The sequence below is a fragment of the Sciurus carolinensis genome, chromosome 11 (assembly GCF_902686445.1).
Source record: "Sciurus carolinensis chromosome 11, mSciCar1.2, whole genome shotgun sequence".
Lineage (NCBI taxonomy): Eukaryota > Metazoa > Chordata > Mammalia > Rodentia > Sciuridae > Sciurus > Sciurus carolinensis.
This window is the reverse complement of record NC_062223.1, coordinates 91395975-91412957: the sequence shown is the minus strand read 5'-3', so window position 1 is coordinate 91412957 and position 16983 is coordinate 91395975. Positions and strand designations below refer to the sequence as shown.

The 16983-nt window shown below is 34.9% G+C and overlaps 1 protein-coding gene across 1 annotated transcript in view; it reads right to left on the bottom strand.

Annotated features, from left to right (window-relative positions):
- The window catches only part of LOC124959624 (KRR1 small subunit processome component homolog), a 29640-nt gene that overhangs the window by 1623 nt on the left and 11034 nt on the right, over positions 1 to 16983 (bottom strand). Inside the window, 1 exon segment of the mRNA XM_047518007.1 lies at positions 1010 to 1032. Coding sequence (XP_047373963.1) covers positions 1010 to 1032 — 23 coding nt within the window.

The following is a 16983-nucleotide window of genomic DNA, read 5'->3' as shown; positions in this document are numbered from 1 at the left end:
TTTCATATTTTGTTTTCATGAACGTTAGCATCATAATAGTTGAATTACTTTCATATGAAAAACATTGTTTTCAGTGTTTAAATTATTCTTATGTTTTTAAAATTTGTTACTTTACCTGCACATTGAAGCAAAAAGTTGTACATATTAAAGGAGTGCCTTTTTATGTTTTGATATATGTATACATTGTAAAATTTTTAAATTGGGTTATATGTATATATTTCCTCCAAAAGTTATCATTAGGGCAATACGTTCAAAATCCTTCCTTCTAGATTTTTGAAGTGTACAGAACATTATTTTTGTTCCAGAATATTTTAGTGAGTTACAATTTATAACTATTTTTTCTATCTTACCAATAATTTTCAGATAATAATGTTAATATTTGCAGTGATTGTAGCTTGACTGTATTTTAACTCATAAGTATATTATGTGGATAGCCAGAAAAATGTTAAGCAACAGCAGTGATATGTTCTTGATTTCATTCTGATTTTTAAGCTAAGACTTACTGGATTTTTAAAGATGAAAATGATGCTGATATACATATTTGAAATAAATTATGATGGTAAGAAAATGTCTATTTTCTTATTATTAACCAATTTTAATATACAGTGTTTACTAATTCATCAAAAACACTTTCTCTCATATTCGAGTGACTTTTCTTTACTGTATTCGGCAGGTTTCTACACAGAAACAGAACTTCCATTCAGGCAGAGAGAAATTGTTTCATTATGAGGAACTGGGTCACACAGTTATGGAAGTTGAGAAGTCACATGATGTCCTATATGTAACCTGGACACTCTGGAAAACTGGTGTTATAATTCAGTTTGAGACCTAAGAACCAGAGGAGTCAGTAGTGTAAAGCACAGTGCAATGTTAAGAGAAATAGAATAAGATGTCTCAGTTCAGGCAATTAGGCAGGAAAATGTAAAACCTCCCATCATTTGCTTTTTCTTCTATGCAGTCTCTCAGTGGGGTGGGATGATGCTCATTCATTGTAAGAAGGGAAATTTACCCTACAGACTCCACTGATTCAAGCTGACACATAAAGGAAACAGTATTATTAGTAAAGGAAATTGAATTAATGTCATTCCTACTATTATTCCCTTGTCACATTCCAGAAATGAACCCCCTTGATTATGAAGTTTTAAAATTATGACTAGAGTTTATACAATTTTTTCAGCCATTCTTGTGTTAGTAATATTAACAGTAAAGGAAATGCAGAGTTTTTGGTTCTTATAAGTTCTTCCTTGGCAATGATACCACAAAACACCCAATCATCCACATCTTTTCCATTCTACATTCAGTGTTATCTCCTCCCCTCTTCTCTGTCAGCATAGTGAAAATGACCTGCTCTCTCAATTCACAATCATAATGTGGAGCCCAGGAAGAGGATCATAGAGCTAATAAGCTCTAGAAGAATTTCATTTCCCATTTCTCTAAGCCCTTTATTATTTACACAAATAGGTGAGGCACAAGCAATAGAAAACTTCATTTTTTTCATATTTAAAGAAAAGAGGATTTTATATGCTATCTGCATTATACACCAATTTTTCCTTATGTCTTCTGCATTTCATTAACACTCTGATCCCTACATCAATTTTAAAAGGTCATAAAGACAAGTGGAAGATGGCAAAAACATCAAACTTACTCAGATTTAAGAGGAATCAACCATTTACTGATTACTTCTCATGTACACTACAGGAGGTTTTATATACTTCACCTAAAATATAAACTTAGTTCTGGTTATCTGTTTATAGAAGCACTCCTACCCCCAGGATGGTCTGTACTTTAAATGCTCTTTCACTTTTAGTACAGCTAGAACCAAACAATAGATTTTTGCCCAAAGAAGTATCTTACATGTCCTAATACATGTTTCATTTAAAAGATTCCATACAAGTATGCAATGTCAGCTCACGGCATTCAAGCTGCTATTTCTCCACTTTAATGTGGAGTTTCTTTATTCTCATTTCCTGCAAGTCATTTGACCAGTATAAGGACTTCTGTTTCCATTACTAAGAAAAACTGAAGATAGGAATATATAGCGCTCAGCAATCATATTTAGGGGGGAAATACAGCTGATTTTTGTTTTTATACAGAGCTCACTTTCAAAAGTGGGAGTTCACCAGCATAGTGGTACACGCCTATAATCCCAGTGCTTCATGAGGCTGAGGTCAGAGGATGAAGATCAGAAGTTCAAAGCCAGCATTAGCAACTTAGCAAAGTCCTGTGCATCGTAGCGAGATTCTGTACCAAAATGTCTAGGAAAGTGACTTAGTGGTTAACCACATGTGGTTAGTGGTTTCTACTGCTGGAGTGAAGTCAATTTTCTTCATAGTATCCAGTGATACCCAGTTCACAGTACACTCTCAGGTAGTCAATCTAAGATTCCCTTTACCCTTTCAGCCAGCCCTTATTTCTCTAATTACATTCTTTCCTTGCTGGGCTATCTGTCTCTCCCTTTTCATACCTCTATTTTCCTTCTGACCATCTATCCACCCTGGGCTTGACCAGAGAATTGTTTCTTGACTGTGTGGTCAAACTCTGACCAGTCATCAACACACAGCTTTGGTTTGAGATCCTATCAGTAAAATTCACTAACAAGCCTGTTTGTACTGGTCACCACCCCTCAGTAGCATATTGTGTCTCCAACAGAAAGCACTGTTCAAGAGTTCAAGACCACAAACCCAGATGGTACCTGATAAAGAGACCTAAAATGTGTATCTCCTAAGAATACCAGATGTGATTTAAGAGATATGAGGGTAATTGCCCAAAGCTATGTAGCTAACCAGAGGCAGAAACTGTAGCCATATTCTAAACCATACCCACAGCGAAACCAAGCTTAAAGATAAAAAACATTATAGGTAAATCAAAATAAGTTCTGGTATCCAGTAGACCCTTTGGGATCTCTCCATAGATTTTTGGATAGAATACAAGCAGCCTGTGTGATAAGAAATGCTGCTTTGTGCAAGAGAGGCCATTATGTACCAAGTCTTTATTCTTAGTTCTGAAACTAAGTTTGTAGCTTCAGATAATATGCTATTATTTGAAAACAAAAGGTCCCACCACCTCCACTTCCAGCTCCATTCTTATTTATTTATTTAATTTTGGTAACAGGGATTGAACCCAGGGGCACTTAAATGCCAGAGTCCACTGTGTCACATCCTCAGTCCTTTTTGCTTTTTGTTCTCAGATAGGATCTCACTGAGTTTTTTAGCAACTCTCTATGTTGCTGAGTATGGCTTTGAACATGCAATCTTCCAGCCTTGGTCTTCCAAGCAGTTAGAATTACAATGTGACACAACCATGATGCCTTCTTTTCAAAAAGTTAGTCACAAGGTTAGACCTTACTCATCACATGAGATAAATTAATGAAGCTGAAGAAGGATTAAAGAGGTACATGAAGTTGAAATCAAAAGTGGAACAAATATTTTTACAAGCAAATCATCCCAGTTAACTAAATATTAAGTTTCAGATTGATTTACAGAATAGTGTCAGAACTATTTAGAGTCAGTATCGTACCATTTTTAAGAAGTTTGATTTAGAAATACTGAGTTAACTATGCAGAACTCAGAATATAAAAAATGCAAACTTTGTTGGTCAAATACACTCAAACGAAGGTGGATTTAAAGATGCTGAATGAGAAAAAGGAATTAGAACGTGGAAGGGACCCTTCAGAGATGACCAGACCCGTGTCCTTCTTTTATAAATGGGGAAAGTGAGCAGAAAGTGAGTAAAAACTGGTGAACCTCACATTGAGATATCAGGGTGCCCATATCTAACTCCTGGTGCTATTTGCATTCACATATATATAAAGTACAAGGAGATAAACGCCCAGAACACATTAAACCTGCCAAGTAATATAAACAAAACATTTCAAGATTAAGATTGATACACAGCAGAGGAAAAGGGGTTATAGAACAGCAGCAGAGATTAAATAAACATTTAAGAGATTAAATAAAAATAAATGATCTCTCAAAGATTTTAGTGTTTGATTTTCACAAATGATGAAATTTTTATCCAATTTTCTGATTTATAGTAAAATGTACTGACTTAAAAAGTGGATTCTTGAGCTATGTCCTATAGGTGTTTTTTTTTTTTTTTTTTTTGGTCCTGTCTTAAAACTGAGAACTGGGTGTTTTTAACCTAACAGATGCTGTGTTGTATGTATATTTTAACAGTCTGTCTTAGTAGAATGGCAACTGGGTACAAGAGGAGTCTGTGTATTTTATATTAAAATGAGGAAGACTTCTTAATTGGAGACTTAAGCAGAACCAGTTGCTTTGGGCATCCAGGGAAACAGCTGTAAAAGTCTTAGAACCATTGCTACTGGGAAGAGATGAAAATCCAGAGCCCAGAGTTCACATTTGCTTATTCCCTCCTGGACTCATTGTTATCCAGAGCTCATAGTTTGCTTTCCTGCTCCAGGACACATAGTCACTGGGAAGGGGTGAAAGTCCAGAGCTCAGTGCTCAATATTTGCCTCCTCACTTCAAAACCAATTGTCATCTTTTTTCCTTGGGGATTGTTATTTTTCATGTCTTTCATCTATCAAAATACATTTTCACTTGGAAAAATAAACAAATGGATCTATGCAATGAAAACATTGACTTTGGTGGATTTCAGTGTAGGACAGTCTATCACAAACATATTTGCCCTTATTCCACAGAGCTGCTTAACTTTCATATTAAAAATTCAAATGTTAAGACTTTTAGAAATCCTTTTTTAGATTTTATTATGTTGATATTTGTTTTTCATTCCACATGATCTTCAACCAAGCTCTAGCACTTAAAATCCTGTGACTAGTCTTTGGGAGCTTAGTCTGCAGGATCTGGAATACCTGTGATAGAAGAGTTTGCTGCTAACACAGGCAGCTGTTCACACACAGCAATTGCATTTGTCAGATGGTCCGCAGCTTTCGAACAATCACCTTGAGCTAGGACCTCTTCAGCTAGCGGTATTTCTTCAAGGAAGAATTTCTGAATAGCTTCAGCATCTATAAAATTCTATAACTTAGAAAACCCATTCTCTCCTTGGAAAACTTCTGCTTCTTTCTTCGTCCCAAAGTGTGCTCTTGAAGTTGGGGTTGCTCCACCTCTTGCAATTGAAGTAAATGCAGTAGTGGATGATGAGCCCTGCATACCCAGGCAGCCAGGGTGTGGCTTGGGCTTACCTCTTGTCTAGGCTCAGGGTGTGAAGTCACCCTGCCAGAGGAGCAGCAATTGGTTGGTCCCAGAGAGAGTGAAATTTTAATGCATTTTCTTTACAGTAAAGTTTACATATTGATTGTCTTTCACTCATCAAGCTTTTCTCTGCTTTAAATACCATAAATTCTAGTTTCCTGACGTGGCCTTCAAGTTTCCTTTGCTGCTTTCTCATTCTTGGGAATTTGTGTATTTTTGTAGTCCTGAACTCTCTACAGCGGGTTCTTTGATCTATCATTATTTTATTGAGTACAAAATTGTTATCTCAATGTGTCAAAAACTCAGAATTCTTCCTACTTCTAAACCTTACTCATTTTTTTCAGTGTGTTGTGTTCTTCCTTGTTAACTAAGTCCCCAATAGCCCAAATCCTTCCCCTTCTTATTCAGTATGTTTCCCTTGCTTCTTCTTCATGAATACAGAATCATAAATGTGGGGACCAGAAAGAGTGTCACAGCGCTGCCAAGCTCAACTAGAATTTTTACATAGTTTCTTTACAGTTAAACATTTTTTCACACTTTACCTATTACTAAACACAGAATTAAATGGGATGAAGGATAGTCTAGGAAGAGAAAATAGAATTTGCCAATAATAGTATTTGTTAATTCTAACTTGTTTATTAATCCATTCTTTCACTACATTTGTACCATGTAATACATTTTAAGTATTGCATTTTGGATAAAGGAAATATAGTACTAAGTATGATAAATACTGTCCTGATCTTGGAATTTAGAGTTTAGTAGTAATAAGTAACCATGAATTTGTTAAGAGTTTCTTGGGTATTATGAGTTGGTACAATATGCTTGAAGTGTATAATAAGAGGAACTACCCTGGTCTATGGAGGCAGGGATGACTTCCCTGAAACACCTTGGAGCAGAGATGTGATGAATGACTAGGACTTGGAGAAATCATAATCTGTCAGATACCAAAATCTACCCAACTAGGTTAGACTTGAGAGAAATCTAAGCACCCTTAGATGCTTTCTTTTCTTTAGTAAGCTAAGATATAAGTCACTTCATCCTTCTGCCACAGATCTGCTCAAACATGTAGAACAAATACTTAGTTTGCAATGCGAATGAGCCTTGAAAATTTTCGACTAAATGATAGAAATAAGACATAAAGAGCCACAGATATAATTCAGTTTTTATGAAATTTCTAGAATACACAAATCCCTAAAGACCTAAATAGTTAAGAGATTTCCAGGTGGTCCAGAGGGGGAACAAATGGGGAATTAATGTTAATAGGTATTGAATTTCTTTGATGAGACTGAAAAATAACTCCAAATCACATAGTGGTGATTTCATGACTCTTTATTAAAATAAAATTTAACAAACAATTTTATAAATTCAAGGTGGTTATCATACATTATGACCATAAATGATAATACTTCCTTATAATAAAACAGGTCCACAGACATCATGTGTATACTTGTAACCTGACATGAGAGGGTCCCAAGAACACAGTTTTTTAGACATGGGCACTCAGCAGTAAATTCTCATTTTCTGTCTTTTTTATTTTCTACTCTTTTTAAAATTTTTCTTGTTTTTTAACATTTTTATCTTTTTTTCTTCTTTTTTTAGTACTGTGAAATGAACCCTGGGCCTTCTACATGCTTAGGCAAGGGTTCTACTACTGGCTACACTCCTTATCTCTCCCCGCTTTTAAAATCTCCATGAAATGCCCATTGTAATCTCAAAACTTTTAGTTCTCCTATCTCAGCTTCTGTGCAGCTAGAATTATAGATATGTGACACAATACCCAGGAAAGTCTCACTTTTTATGGGGAACCTAGGCAGAGAAAAGGCTTCAAAGGTAAAGTGAAGGAGGAAGGAAAGATCCTATATTTGAGGGAACCTCAGTAAACATCATAGAACTCATGGTTGCATTATTATAATTCAGAAACAATACAACCCAACCCTCAGGCCTTTGCACATAATGAGTTACAGGTGGGGAGTTGGTATAGAGAATACAGTGGTTGTTCCTTTTCAAGGAATATTGGAGAAATACTTTCTCACCATCAAAACTGTTGCTTCCTAGGGCTGATGTTGTGGATCAGTGGTAGAGTGCTTGCTTGGCATGTGTTAGACCCTGAGTTTGTTCACCAGAATAACATATAAATAAATAAAATAAAAGATCCATTGACAACAAAAATAATATTTAAAAAAGGGAACAACTGTCACTTTTGAGAACACCCAGCACCCAGCAAAAAGTGTTTTCCACATCCACCTCCCAGTAGTGTCTCTCAGCAGTAAAGGCCTCAACACCCCATGAAACATAACTCTTCACACTCTGGGACTCTTCAGTTGCAACATCATCTCCAAATATTATATTTCCAACTTTCTCAGAAAGGCTAATATAGTGATTGAGCCATCCTTGATTTATTCCATTACTCACTGCACAAAAAAAAAAAAATAAAATAAAAATCAAATCAGCAAATTACATTTGCATGTCTTGGGGTAAAGACTGTCTACCCAAGGAATCTCTTTATTTGCCCCTCCTCTAAGGAATGGTAGAGAGCAGAGAGAGTTCAGATTTTCTCATGTATGGAGAAGGGTCACTATCAAATCTATAGCACCCAGGAATCTTCAAACTATAGTGCCAAACAAAAGAAAAAAATGTATTGGGTGCTGTGCAAAGGTGTGACTTAATATATACTCTTGAATAGTTTGTCTCATGACATATGCATAAGTTCTTTTTCTTTAATAAAAACTCTTCTTGAGTTCTTTGTTTTTGACACCATTGATAAATAGACATCTCTTTGCTATGATTGTGTCTGCTACATTATCAAACATGAAATAATTTGATGGAAAGAAGCATCTGCACACTTTACTAAAAAGACTCTTCTGACTTACATTATCTTTTGAGACCATGGATTCAATCTAACTTGGGGTTCAACTTTCTGCTATGTAGACGTCTTCTCTAGTGAGGCAACAACATGGCTGGGTCATGTTCAGATTAATCACTTTTCAGTTGTTTTGAAATCCATCTGATGATATTAAAATTGCTCTTTTTATAGCAAATTTAGTCATTTTGTCCATTAAAAATCAGATTTTATAAATATTAATTACTATGACCTAATGCATATCATAAATGCACCTGGGATATAAAACCATCAATATCTTATTTAAATCTTCAAAATTAGAATAAATTGAAATAACACAATATAGTGATTGCTGCTCTGAGAATTAAGCATTGTATTGCTTAAAAACTGCAAGACTTGAATTCTTTTCTTTCTCTTGTACTGTATCAGAACTAAAATATAGGAGAGATCCAAGGTGATGGACTAGAGGGAGGCTGCTTTCCTTGTTGCTATGTAACTTGGGTTTCAAGCAGAGGAAATCTGTTTCTCTCTGAGGCAGTCTTTGCTACTTATTGATCCCCTAATGTTTACCCCATTCGTCCTGTTCGATCACCCACAGTCTGCCAGCATATTGACAACTTTTTGAGTGTAGATTGTTCCCTGAATGTTGACATCATCTGTCATTTGCCTATTTGCCTGCCTCTTTCCTGCCCATTGCCTGTCTTTCTCCTACTCATCACCTCCCACCCAAGGTCCACCTGCTGACCATCCACCGGTAGCCTGTAGACTACCCACAGATCCCCAGCTGCCTGCTGTTGCCTGGAAGTCTACTGTCACAGTACTCACAGGTTTGGTTACACATGACTGCTGCCATTTTGGACAACAGCAAGACCTGAAGGACACCCAGACCAACTCACCAAGCACTGCCTCCAGGACCCCCGACCTGACAAATTGCACCCCACAGGGACTTGACATCCATGCCCCACACTGCAGCTCCCTATTTGCTAACATGTTTGGAAGTCAGTGCAGCCATCTTGGATTATCCTGGAGGTGGAAGCTCCCATCTTTGGGTGGGGCCAATCCCATCTTGAGACACCTGTTGGATATTGGAAGCTCATTGTCAGGTACCTGTCATGTGTTAGGCTATTGAAGATTGGGAGGTTTGAATAGCATGACTGTTATAATGTAGATTTTTTTTTTCACCTTTTGAAAAATTTTAACTTTTTCTTTATTTTTCTTGCTTTCACTATTTTCCTTCTGTTTACCTGTTTCTTCAGTCACTTTCTCCCTTTTCTCATGCTAACAACCAACTTCTTTTGATTACACTTTCATTCTTCCTATGACCTAGAACATCTATGTACTTTTATTGTCCCATTAATAGTTACATGCTACACCTATTTGTCCTCCATTAGAAATTGTAGACCTCATTGGAAATCTATTTTTTATACTGTAGATAATAATTGAACTCATCCTCTCTGGTTATTATGACAATATTTTTAATATCTTCATAGGGGTTATTTGACTTATGGCTGCATATTGTCTGTACTGGGCACTGCTAATATTGATCTTCCCCTTAAAGAAAAGGTTTTGGAAACCTATAAGGTCACTATAAGTATGTAGGGGGGAAACTGCAATACCCCAGATCTGCACTCCTAGAAGGGAAGATACACAAACAATATGAAAAAAACAAGGGAAGAAAACGCTCCAAACAAACCTAGATTCTGTATTAATAGAATCCAGTTACAGAATGGTAAAAGAAATGTCAGAGGAGAAGTTCGAAATATACATAATTAAAATAATTTGTGAAGAAAAGGATGAGATAAGAGAGCAAATGTAGGCAATGAATGATCACTCCAATAAGCAGTTGAAAGAGCAACTGCAGGAAGCAAAAGATCATTTCAACAAAGAGATAGAGATTCTCAAAAACAAACAAACAAACAAACAAACAAACAAACAGAAATCCTTGAAATGAAGGAAAAAATAAACTGAATGAAAAATTAAATGGATCACTTGGAAGACAGAACCTCAGACAATGAAGACAAAATATTTAATCTTGAAAATAAAGTTGACCAAACAGAGAAGATGGTGAGAAATCATGAACAAATCCTGCAAGAACTATAGGACATCATGAAAATACCAAATTTAAGAATTATTGGGATTGAAGAATGCAGAGATACAAATAAAAAGAATGGGCAAATTTTTGATAAAATAATATCAGAAAATTTCTCAAACCTGAAGAATAAAATGAAAAATCAAATAAAAGAGATTTTCAGAACACCAAATGCCCAAAATAAGAACAGATCCACACCAAGGCACATTATAATGAAAATGTCTAACATACAAAATAAAGATAGGATTTTGAAGACTGTGAGAGAAAATAATCAAATTACATACAGGGAAATCCAACATAAATATTGGCAGATTTCTCAGCCCAGACCCTAAAAAAAAGAAGGGCTTGGAACAACATATTTCAATCTCTGAAAGAACATGGTTACCAACCAAGAATCCTACACCCAGCAAAACTTGCTTTCAGATTTGAAGATAAAATAAAATCCTTCCATGATAAACAAAGGTTAAAAGAATTTACAAATAGAAAGCCTGTGCTACAGAACATTCTCAGCAAAAAATACCATGAGGAGGAAATGAAACACAACAATGTATGTCAGCAGAGGGAGGAACTACCTTAAAGGAAAAACCAACCAAAGGAGAAACCAAGTCAAGTTAAAAATAAAAAATAAGCACAAATGACTGGGAATACAAATCACATCTCAATAATAACCTTCAATGTAAACTCATCAATCAAAACAGACAGGCAGATTGTATTAAAAAGAAAGACCCAACAATATGCTGCCTTCAAGAGACTTATCTCATAGAAAATGACATCCACACACTAAAGGTGAAAGGATGTGAAAAAGCCTACCATGCACATGGACTCAGTAAAAAAAGCTGGGGTTTCCATCCTTATTTCAGATAAAGTGAACTTCAAGCCAAAGTTAGTCAGAAGGGATAAAGAAGGACTTTTTATACTGCTTAAGGGAACCATGAATCAGGAAGACATAACAATCATAAATATTTATGCCCCAACAATGGCACATCCATGTACATCAAACAAATTCTTCTCAATTCCAGGAATCAGTTAGACCATAACACAATAATTCTGGGTTACTTTAACATATCACAGGATACTTTACTCCACACAGGATAGATCTTCCAAACGAAAATAAAACAAAGAAACCATAGAACTCAAAAACAGAATCAATAACTTAGATATAACAGACATATATAAAATATTCCATCCATTAACAAGTGGATACACTTTCTTCTCAGCAGTACATGGATCCTTCTCTATAATAGACCATATGTTATGCACAAAGCAGCCCTTAGTAAATGCAAAAAATAGTGATACTACCTTATGTTCTATCATATCATAATAGAATGAAATTAGAAATCAATGAAAAAATAAAAAATAGAAACTACTCCAACACCTGGAGACTAAATAATATGCTATTGAATGAAGCATGGATAACAGAAAACATCACGGAGTAGCCAAAAAAAATTCAGAGTTAAATGAGCATGATGATACAACATACCAAAATCTCTGGGACACTCTGAAAGCAGAACTAAAAGAAAAATTCATTGCATGGAGTGCATTCAAGAAAAGAATAAAAAGTCAACAACTAAATGACCTAACATTACATCTCAAAGTCCTAGAAAAAAAGAGCAGAACAACACCAAAAGTAGAGAAAGATAGAAAATAATTAAAATTAGAGCTGAAATCAATGCAATTGAAACAAAAGGAACAATTCAAAAAATTGACATAACAAAAAGTTGGTTCTTTGAAAAAGTAAATAAAATAGATAAACACTCAGCCACACTAACAAAGAAAAGGAGAGAGAAAACTGAAATTACTAAAATTCATGATAAAAAAGGCAATATCATGACAGACACCTCTGAAATAAATAACATAATTAGAAGCTATTTTAAAAATCTATACTCCAACAAAATAGAAAATCCAAAGACATTGAAAAATTTCTAGAGACATATGATCCTCCCAAACTGAACCAGGAAAACATACACAATTTAAACAGATCAATATCAATCAGTGAAATAGAAGAAGCCATCAAAAGCCTAAAAAGCAAGAAAAGCCTGGGTCCAGATGGATTCTCAGCTGAGTTCTACAAGACCTTCAGAGAATTTATACCAAATACTCCTCAAAGTATTTCATGAAATAGAAATAAAGGGAAACCTTCCAAATTCATTCTATGAAGTTAGTATCACTCTGATATTTATAAACATCAAGGAAAGAAAACTTTACATTGACATTTCTGATGAATATAGACACAAAAATCCTTAAAAAAATTCTAGCAAATCTCATACAAAAACATATTAATAAAATAGTGCACTACACTCAAGTGGGGTTCATCCCGGGGATGCAAGGTTGTTTCAACATCAGGAAATCAAAAAATGTAATTCATCACATCAATAGACTTAAATTAAAGAATCATAAGTTTATTTCAATAGATGCAGAGAAAGCATTTGACAAAATACAGCACCCTTTCATGCTCAAAACATGAGAAAAAGTAGGGATAGTAGGAACATAGCTCAACATTGTACAGTCTATTTATGCTAAGTCTACAACCAACATCATATTTTTTCTTTTTTTTATTAAATTATTGTTAATTTTACAAACTGCATCTTGATTCATTATAAACAAAAGGGGTACAATTTTCATTTCTATGGTTATACAAAAAGATTCACATCATTCATGTAATCATACATATACATAGGGTAATACTGTCTGTTTCATTCTACTATCTTTTTCGTCCCCCACTCCCTCTTACCCCATTTTCCTCTACACCATCCAAAGTTCCTTCATTCTTCTTTACACCCCCAACACCCCACCTCTTTATATATCATCATCAATTATCAGATAAAACATTTGGTCTTTGTTTTATTGGGCATGGCCTATTTCATTTAGCATATTTTCAGGCTTCACCCATTTACCAGCAAATTCCATAATTTTATTTTCTTTATGGCTAAGTAACATTCCATTGTGTTTATATACCATAGTTTCTTTACCATTCATCAATTGAAGGACATCTGGTTGGTTCCACAACATAGATATTGTGAATTGAGCAGTTAAGAACATTGATATGGCTTCATCTCTCTAGTATGCTGATTTTAAGTCCTTTGGGTATAAACCAAGGAGTAGGATAGCTGGGTCAAATGGTGGGACCATTCCAAATATTCTGAGGAATCTCCATACTTCTTTCCATTGTGCCTGCACCAACTTGCAACTCTACCAGGAATGTATGAGTTTGCCTTTTTCCCCACATGCACACCAACACTTATTGCTTGTGTTCTTGATAATAACCATTCTAATAGGAGTTAGATGAAATCTTAGGGTGGTTTTAGTTTGCATTTATCTATTTCCTAGGGATGATGAGTACTTTTTTTTTCATATATTTGTTGATAACCTGTATATCTTCTTCTGTGAAGTGTCTTCCCATTTCCTTAGCCCATTTATTGATTACATTCTTTGTATTTTGGTGTAAAGTTTTGTAAGTTCTTTATAAACTTTGGAGATTAGTGTTCTGTCTGAGGTATGGGTGGACAAGATTTTCTCCCACTCTGTAGGCTCTCTTTTCACATTATTGATGGTTTCCTCTGCTGAGAAAAATCTTTTTAGTTTGAATCTATCCCATTTATTGATTCTTGCTTTTATTTTTTGTGCTATGGGGTCTTGTTAAGGAAGTCTTGTCCAAGCCAACATGATGGAGATTTGGGGTGACTTTTTCCTCTACTTGTAAAGGGTCTCAGGTCTAATTCCTAGATCCCTGACCCATTTTGAGTTGAGTTTTGCACAGGGTGAGAGATAGGGGCTTATTTTCATTTTACTGTATATGGATTTCCAGTTTTGCCAGCACCATTTGTTGAAGAGGTTAACTTTTCTCCATTGTAAGTTTTTGAAACTTTTTTCTAGGATGAGATAACTGTACTTATGTGGGAATGTCTCTGTGTCTTCTATCCTGTACCATTGGTCTATCTGTCTATTTTGGTGCCAATACCATGCTGTTTTGTTACTATGGCTCTATAGTAGAGTTTAAGGTCTGGTATTGTGATACCTCCTGAATCACACTTCCTGCTCAGGATTGCTTTGTCAATTCTGGGCCTTTTGTTTTTACAGATGAATTTCATGATTGCTCTTTCTATTTCTCTGAGAAATGTCATTGTCATTTTAATTGGAAATGTGTTTAGTCTGTATAGCACCTTTGGAAATATGGTCATTGTGATAATATTAATTCTGCCCATTCAAGAACATGGAAGATTTTTCCATATTCTGAGGTCTTCTTCAATTTGTTTCTTTAATGTTCTGTAGTTTTCATTGTAGAGATTATTCGTCTCTTTAGTTAGATTGATTCACAAGTATTTTATTTTTTTGTGAGGCTATTGTGAACAGAGTTGCTTTCCTCATTTCCTTTTCAGGCATTTCATCGCTTATGATTAAAAATTCTTTAGATTTATGCATGTTGATTTTATATCCTGCTATTTTGCTGAATTTATTTATGAGGTCTAGAAGTTTTCTGGTGGAGTTTTTTGGATCCCCTAAATATAGAATCATGTCATCAGTAAATAGTGACAGCTTGAGTTCTTCTTTTCCTATTCATATCCCTTTACTTTCTTTGGTCTGTCTAATTGCTTTGGCTAGTATTTCAAGGGTGATGTTGAGTAGAAGTGGTGAAAGAGGGCATCCCTGTCTTATTCCAGTTTTTAAATGTAATGATTTAAATTTTTCTCCATTAAGAATTATGTTGGTTGTGGGCTTAGCATAAATAATGTTTACAGTATTGAGGTATGTTCCTACTATCCCTATTTTTTCTAGTGTTTTGAGCACGAAGGGGTGTTGTATTTTGTCAAAAGCTTTCTCTATGTCAATTGAAATAATCATATGATTCTTAACCTTAAGTCTATTAATGTGATGAGTTATATTTATTGATTTCTATATGTTAAACCAACTTTGCATTCCCGGAATGAACTCCACTTGATCATGGTGCACTATCTTCTTAATATGTTTTTGTATGTGATTTGCCAGAAATTTTTTAAGGATTTTTTGCATCTATACTCATCAGAGATATCAGTCTAAGTTTTTTGCCTTAATGTGTCTTTGTCTGGCTTGGGTATGAGAGTTATACTAGCTTCATAGAATGAGTTTGGAAGAGTTCTCTCCTTTTCTATTTTCTGGAATACTTGGAGGAGTATTGGAATGAGTTTTTCTTTGAAGATTGTAGAACTTGGCTGAGAATCTGTTTGGTACTCCCACTCTGATCCTACAGATTTGGAGAAAATTTTTTCCACACACACCTTAGACAGAGCACTAATCTCCAAAATTTATAAAGAACTTACAAAACTTTACACTAAAAATACAAAAGAACCCAATCAAAAATGGGCTAAGGAAGTGGGAAGACACTTCACAGAAGAAGATATACAGGTCATCAACAAATATATGGAAAAAAAAAAGTGTTCATTATCCCTAGGAAATAGAGAAATGCAAACTAAAACCACCCTAAGATTTCATCTAACTCCTATTAGAATGGTTATTATCAAGAACACAAGCAATAACAAGTGTTGGTGTGCATGTGGGGAAAAAAGGCAAACTCATACATTCCTGGTAGAGTTGCAAGTTGGTGCAGGTACAATGGAAAGAAGTATGGAGATTCCTCAGAATATTTGGAATGGTCCCACCATTTGACCCAGCTATCCTACTCCTTGGTTTATACCCAAAGGACTTAAAATCAGCATACTAGAGAGATGAAGCCATATCAATGTTCTTAGCTGCTCAATTCACAACATCTATGTTGTGGAACCAACCAGATGCCCTTTAATTGATGAATGGTAAAGAAACTGTGGTATATATATATGCAATGAAATATTGCTCAGTCATAAAGAAAATAAAATTATGACCTTTGCTGGTAAATGGATGAAGTTGGAAAATATCATGCTAAGTGAAATATGTCAAGTCCTAAATACCAAAGGTGGATGTTTTCTCTGATAATTAGATGACAGGGCAACAAGAATAATGAAGGAATTTTGGATGTTGTAGAGGAAAATGGGGCAGGAGGGATGGGGGAAGGAAAGATAGAATGAGACATTATTACCCTATGTATATATATGATTACATGAATGGTGTGAATCTATATTGTGTACAACCATAGAAATGTTGTGCCCCATTTGTGTACAATGAATCAAAATTCAGTCTGTAAAAATAAAAATTTAAATTAAAAAAAGAACTAAAATATATATCTGAGCTATAAGTTAACAAGTGCAGTCTTTTTTAAAACTTTTATTTATTTGTTTTTTTCATTAACTTCTTTTGACAGTGATTAATATTTTTAAAATTCTTTTTCTACATGTATATAGGGTAGCAAGTGTAGGCTTGATCATTCTCTTATGACTAGACAGGGAAAGAAGTTAAACATGTCTTGAAAATCACATAGCACCTTCATGTCAGAAAATTTAAAATGGGAAGCAGCTGATTTCCAGGAATTCCCTAAAATTTTGAACCTGACTGCCAGGGGTCTCATTCTACCTCTGAAGTGGTTCAGCATGTTCAGAATTCCAGTGATGTGCAATGAAGTGTTCTCTGGATTCACTGACTGGGGCTTCTGTCTCTGCCCCAACTCGATCCTGTAAAAATGACCCAGCTATATTTTGAAACAAAATCATTACAAAGTTACCACTTCTTAATCCAAGACATTACATCAGAATTCTCCCATTTTGGTGAAGTAGGTATACGTTTTATTCAACACTCTTGGTGATATGAGATATTTTACTTTTTTCTAAATTTAATGTACTAAAATACCATCTCCTTATTCTTCTCAAACATTTTCCAACTTAAAAAATGATTGAGGGTCACCTTTCCTCTATTCCTCACTCACATCTTCCAGTCTTATTTCTAAGAGAGATCTGACCACAACTGACAATTAAAGC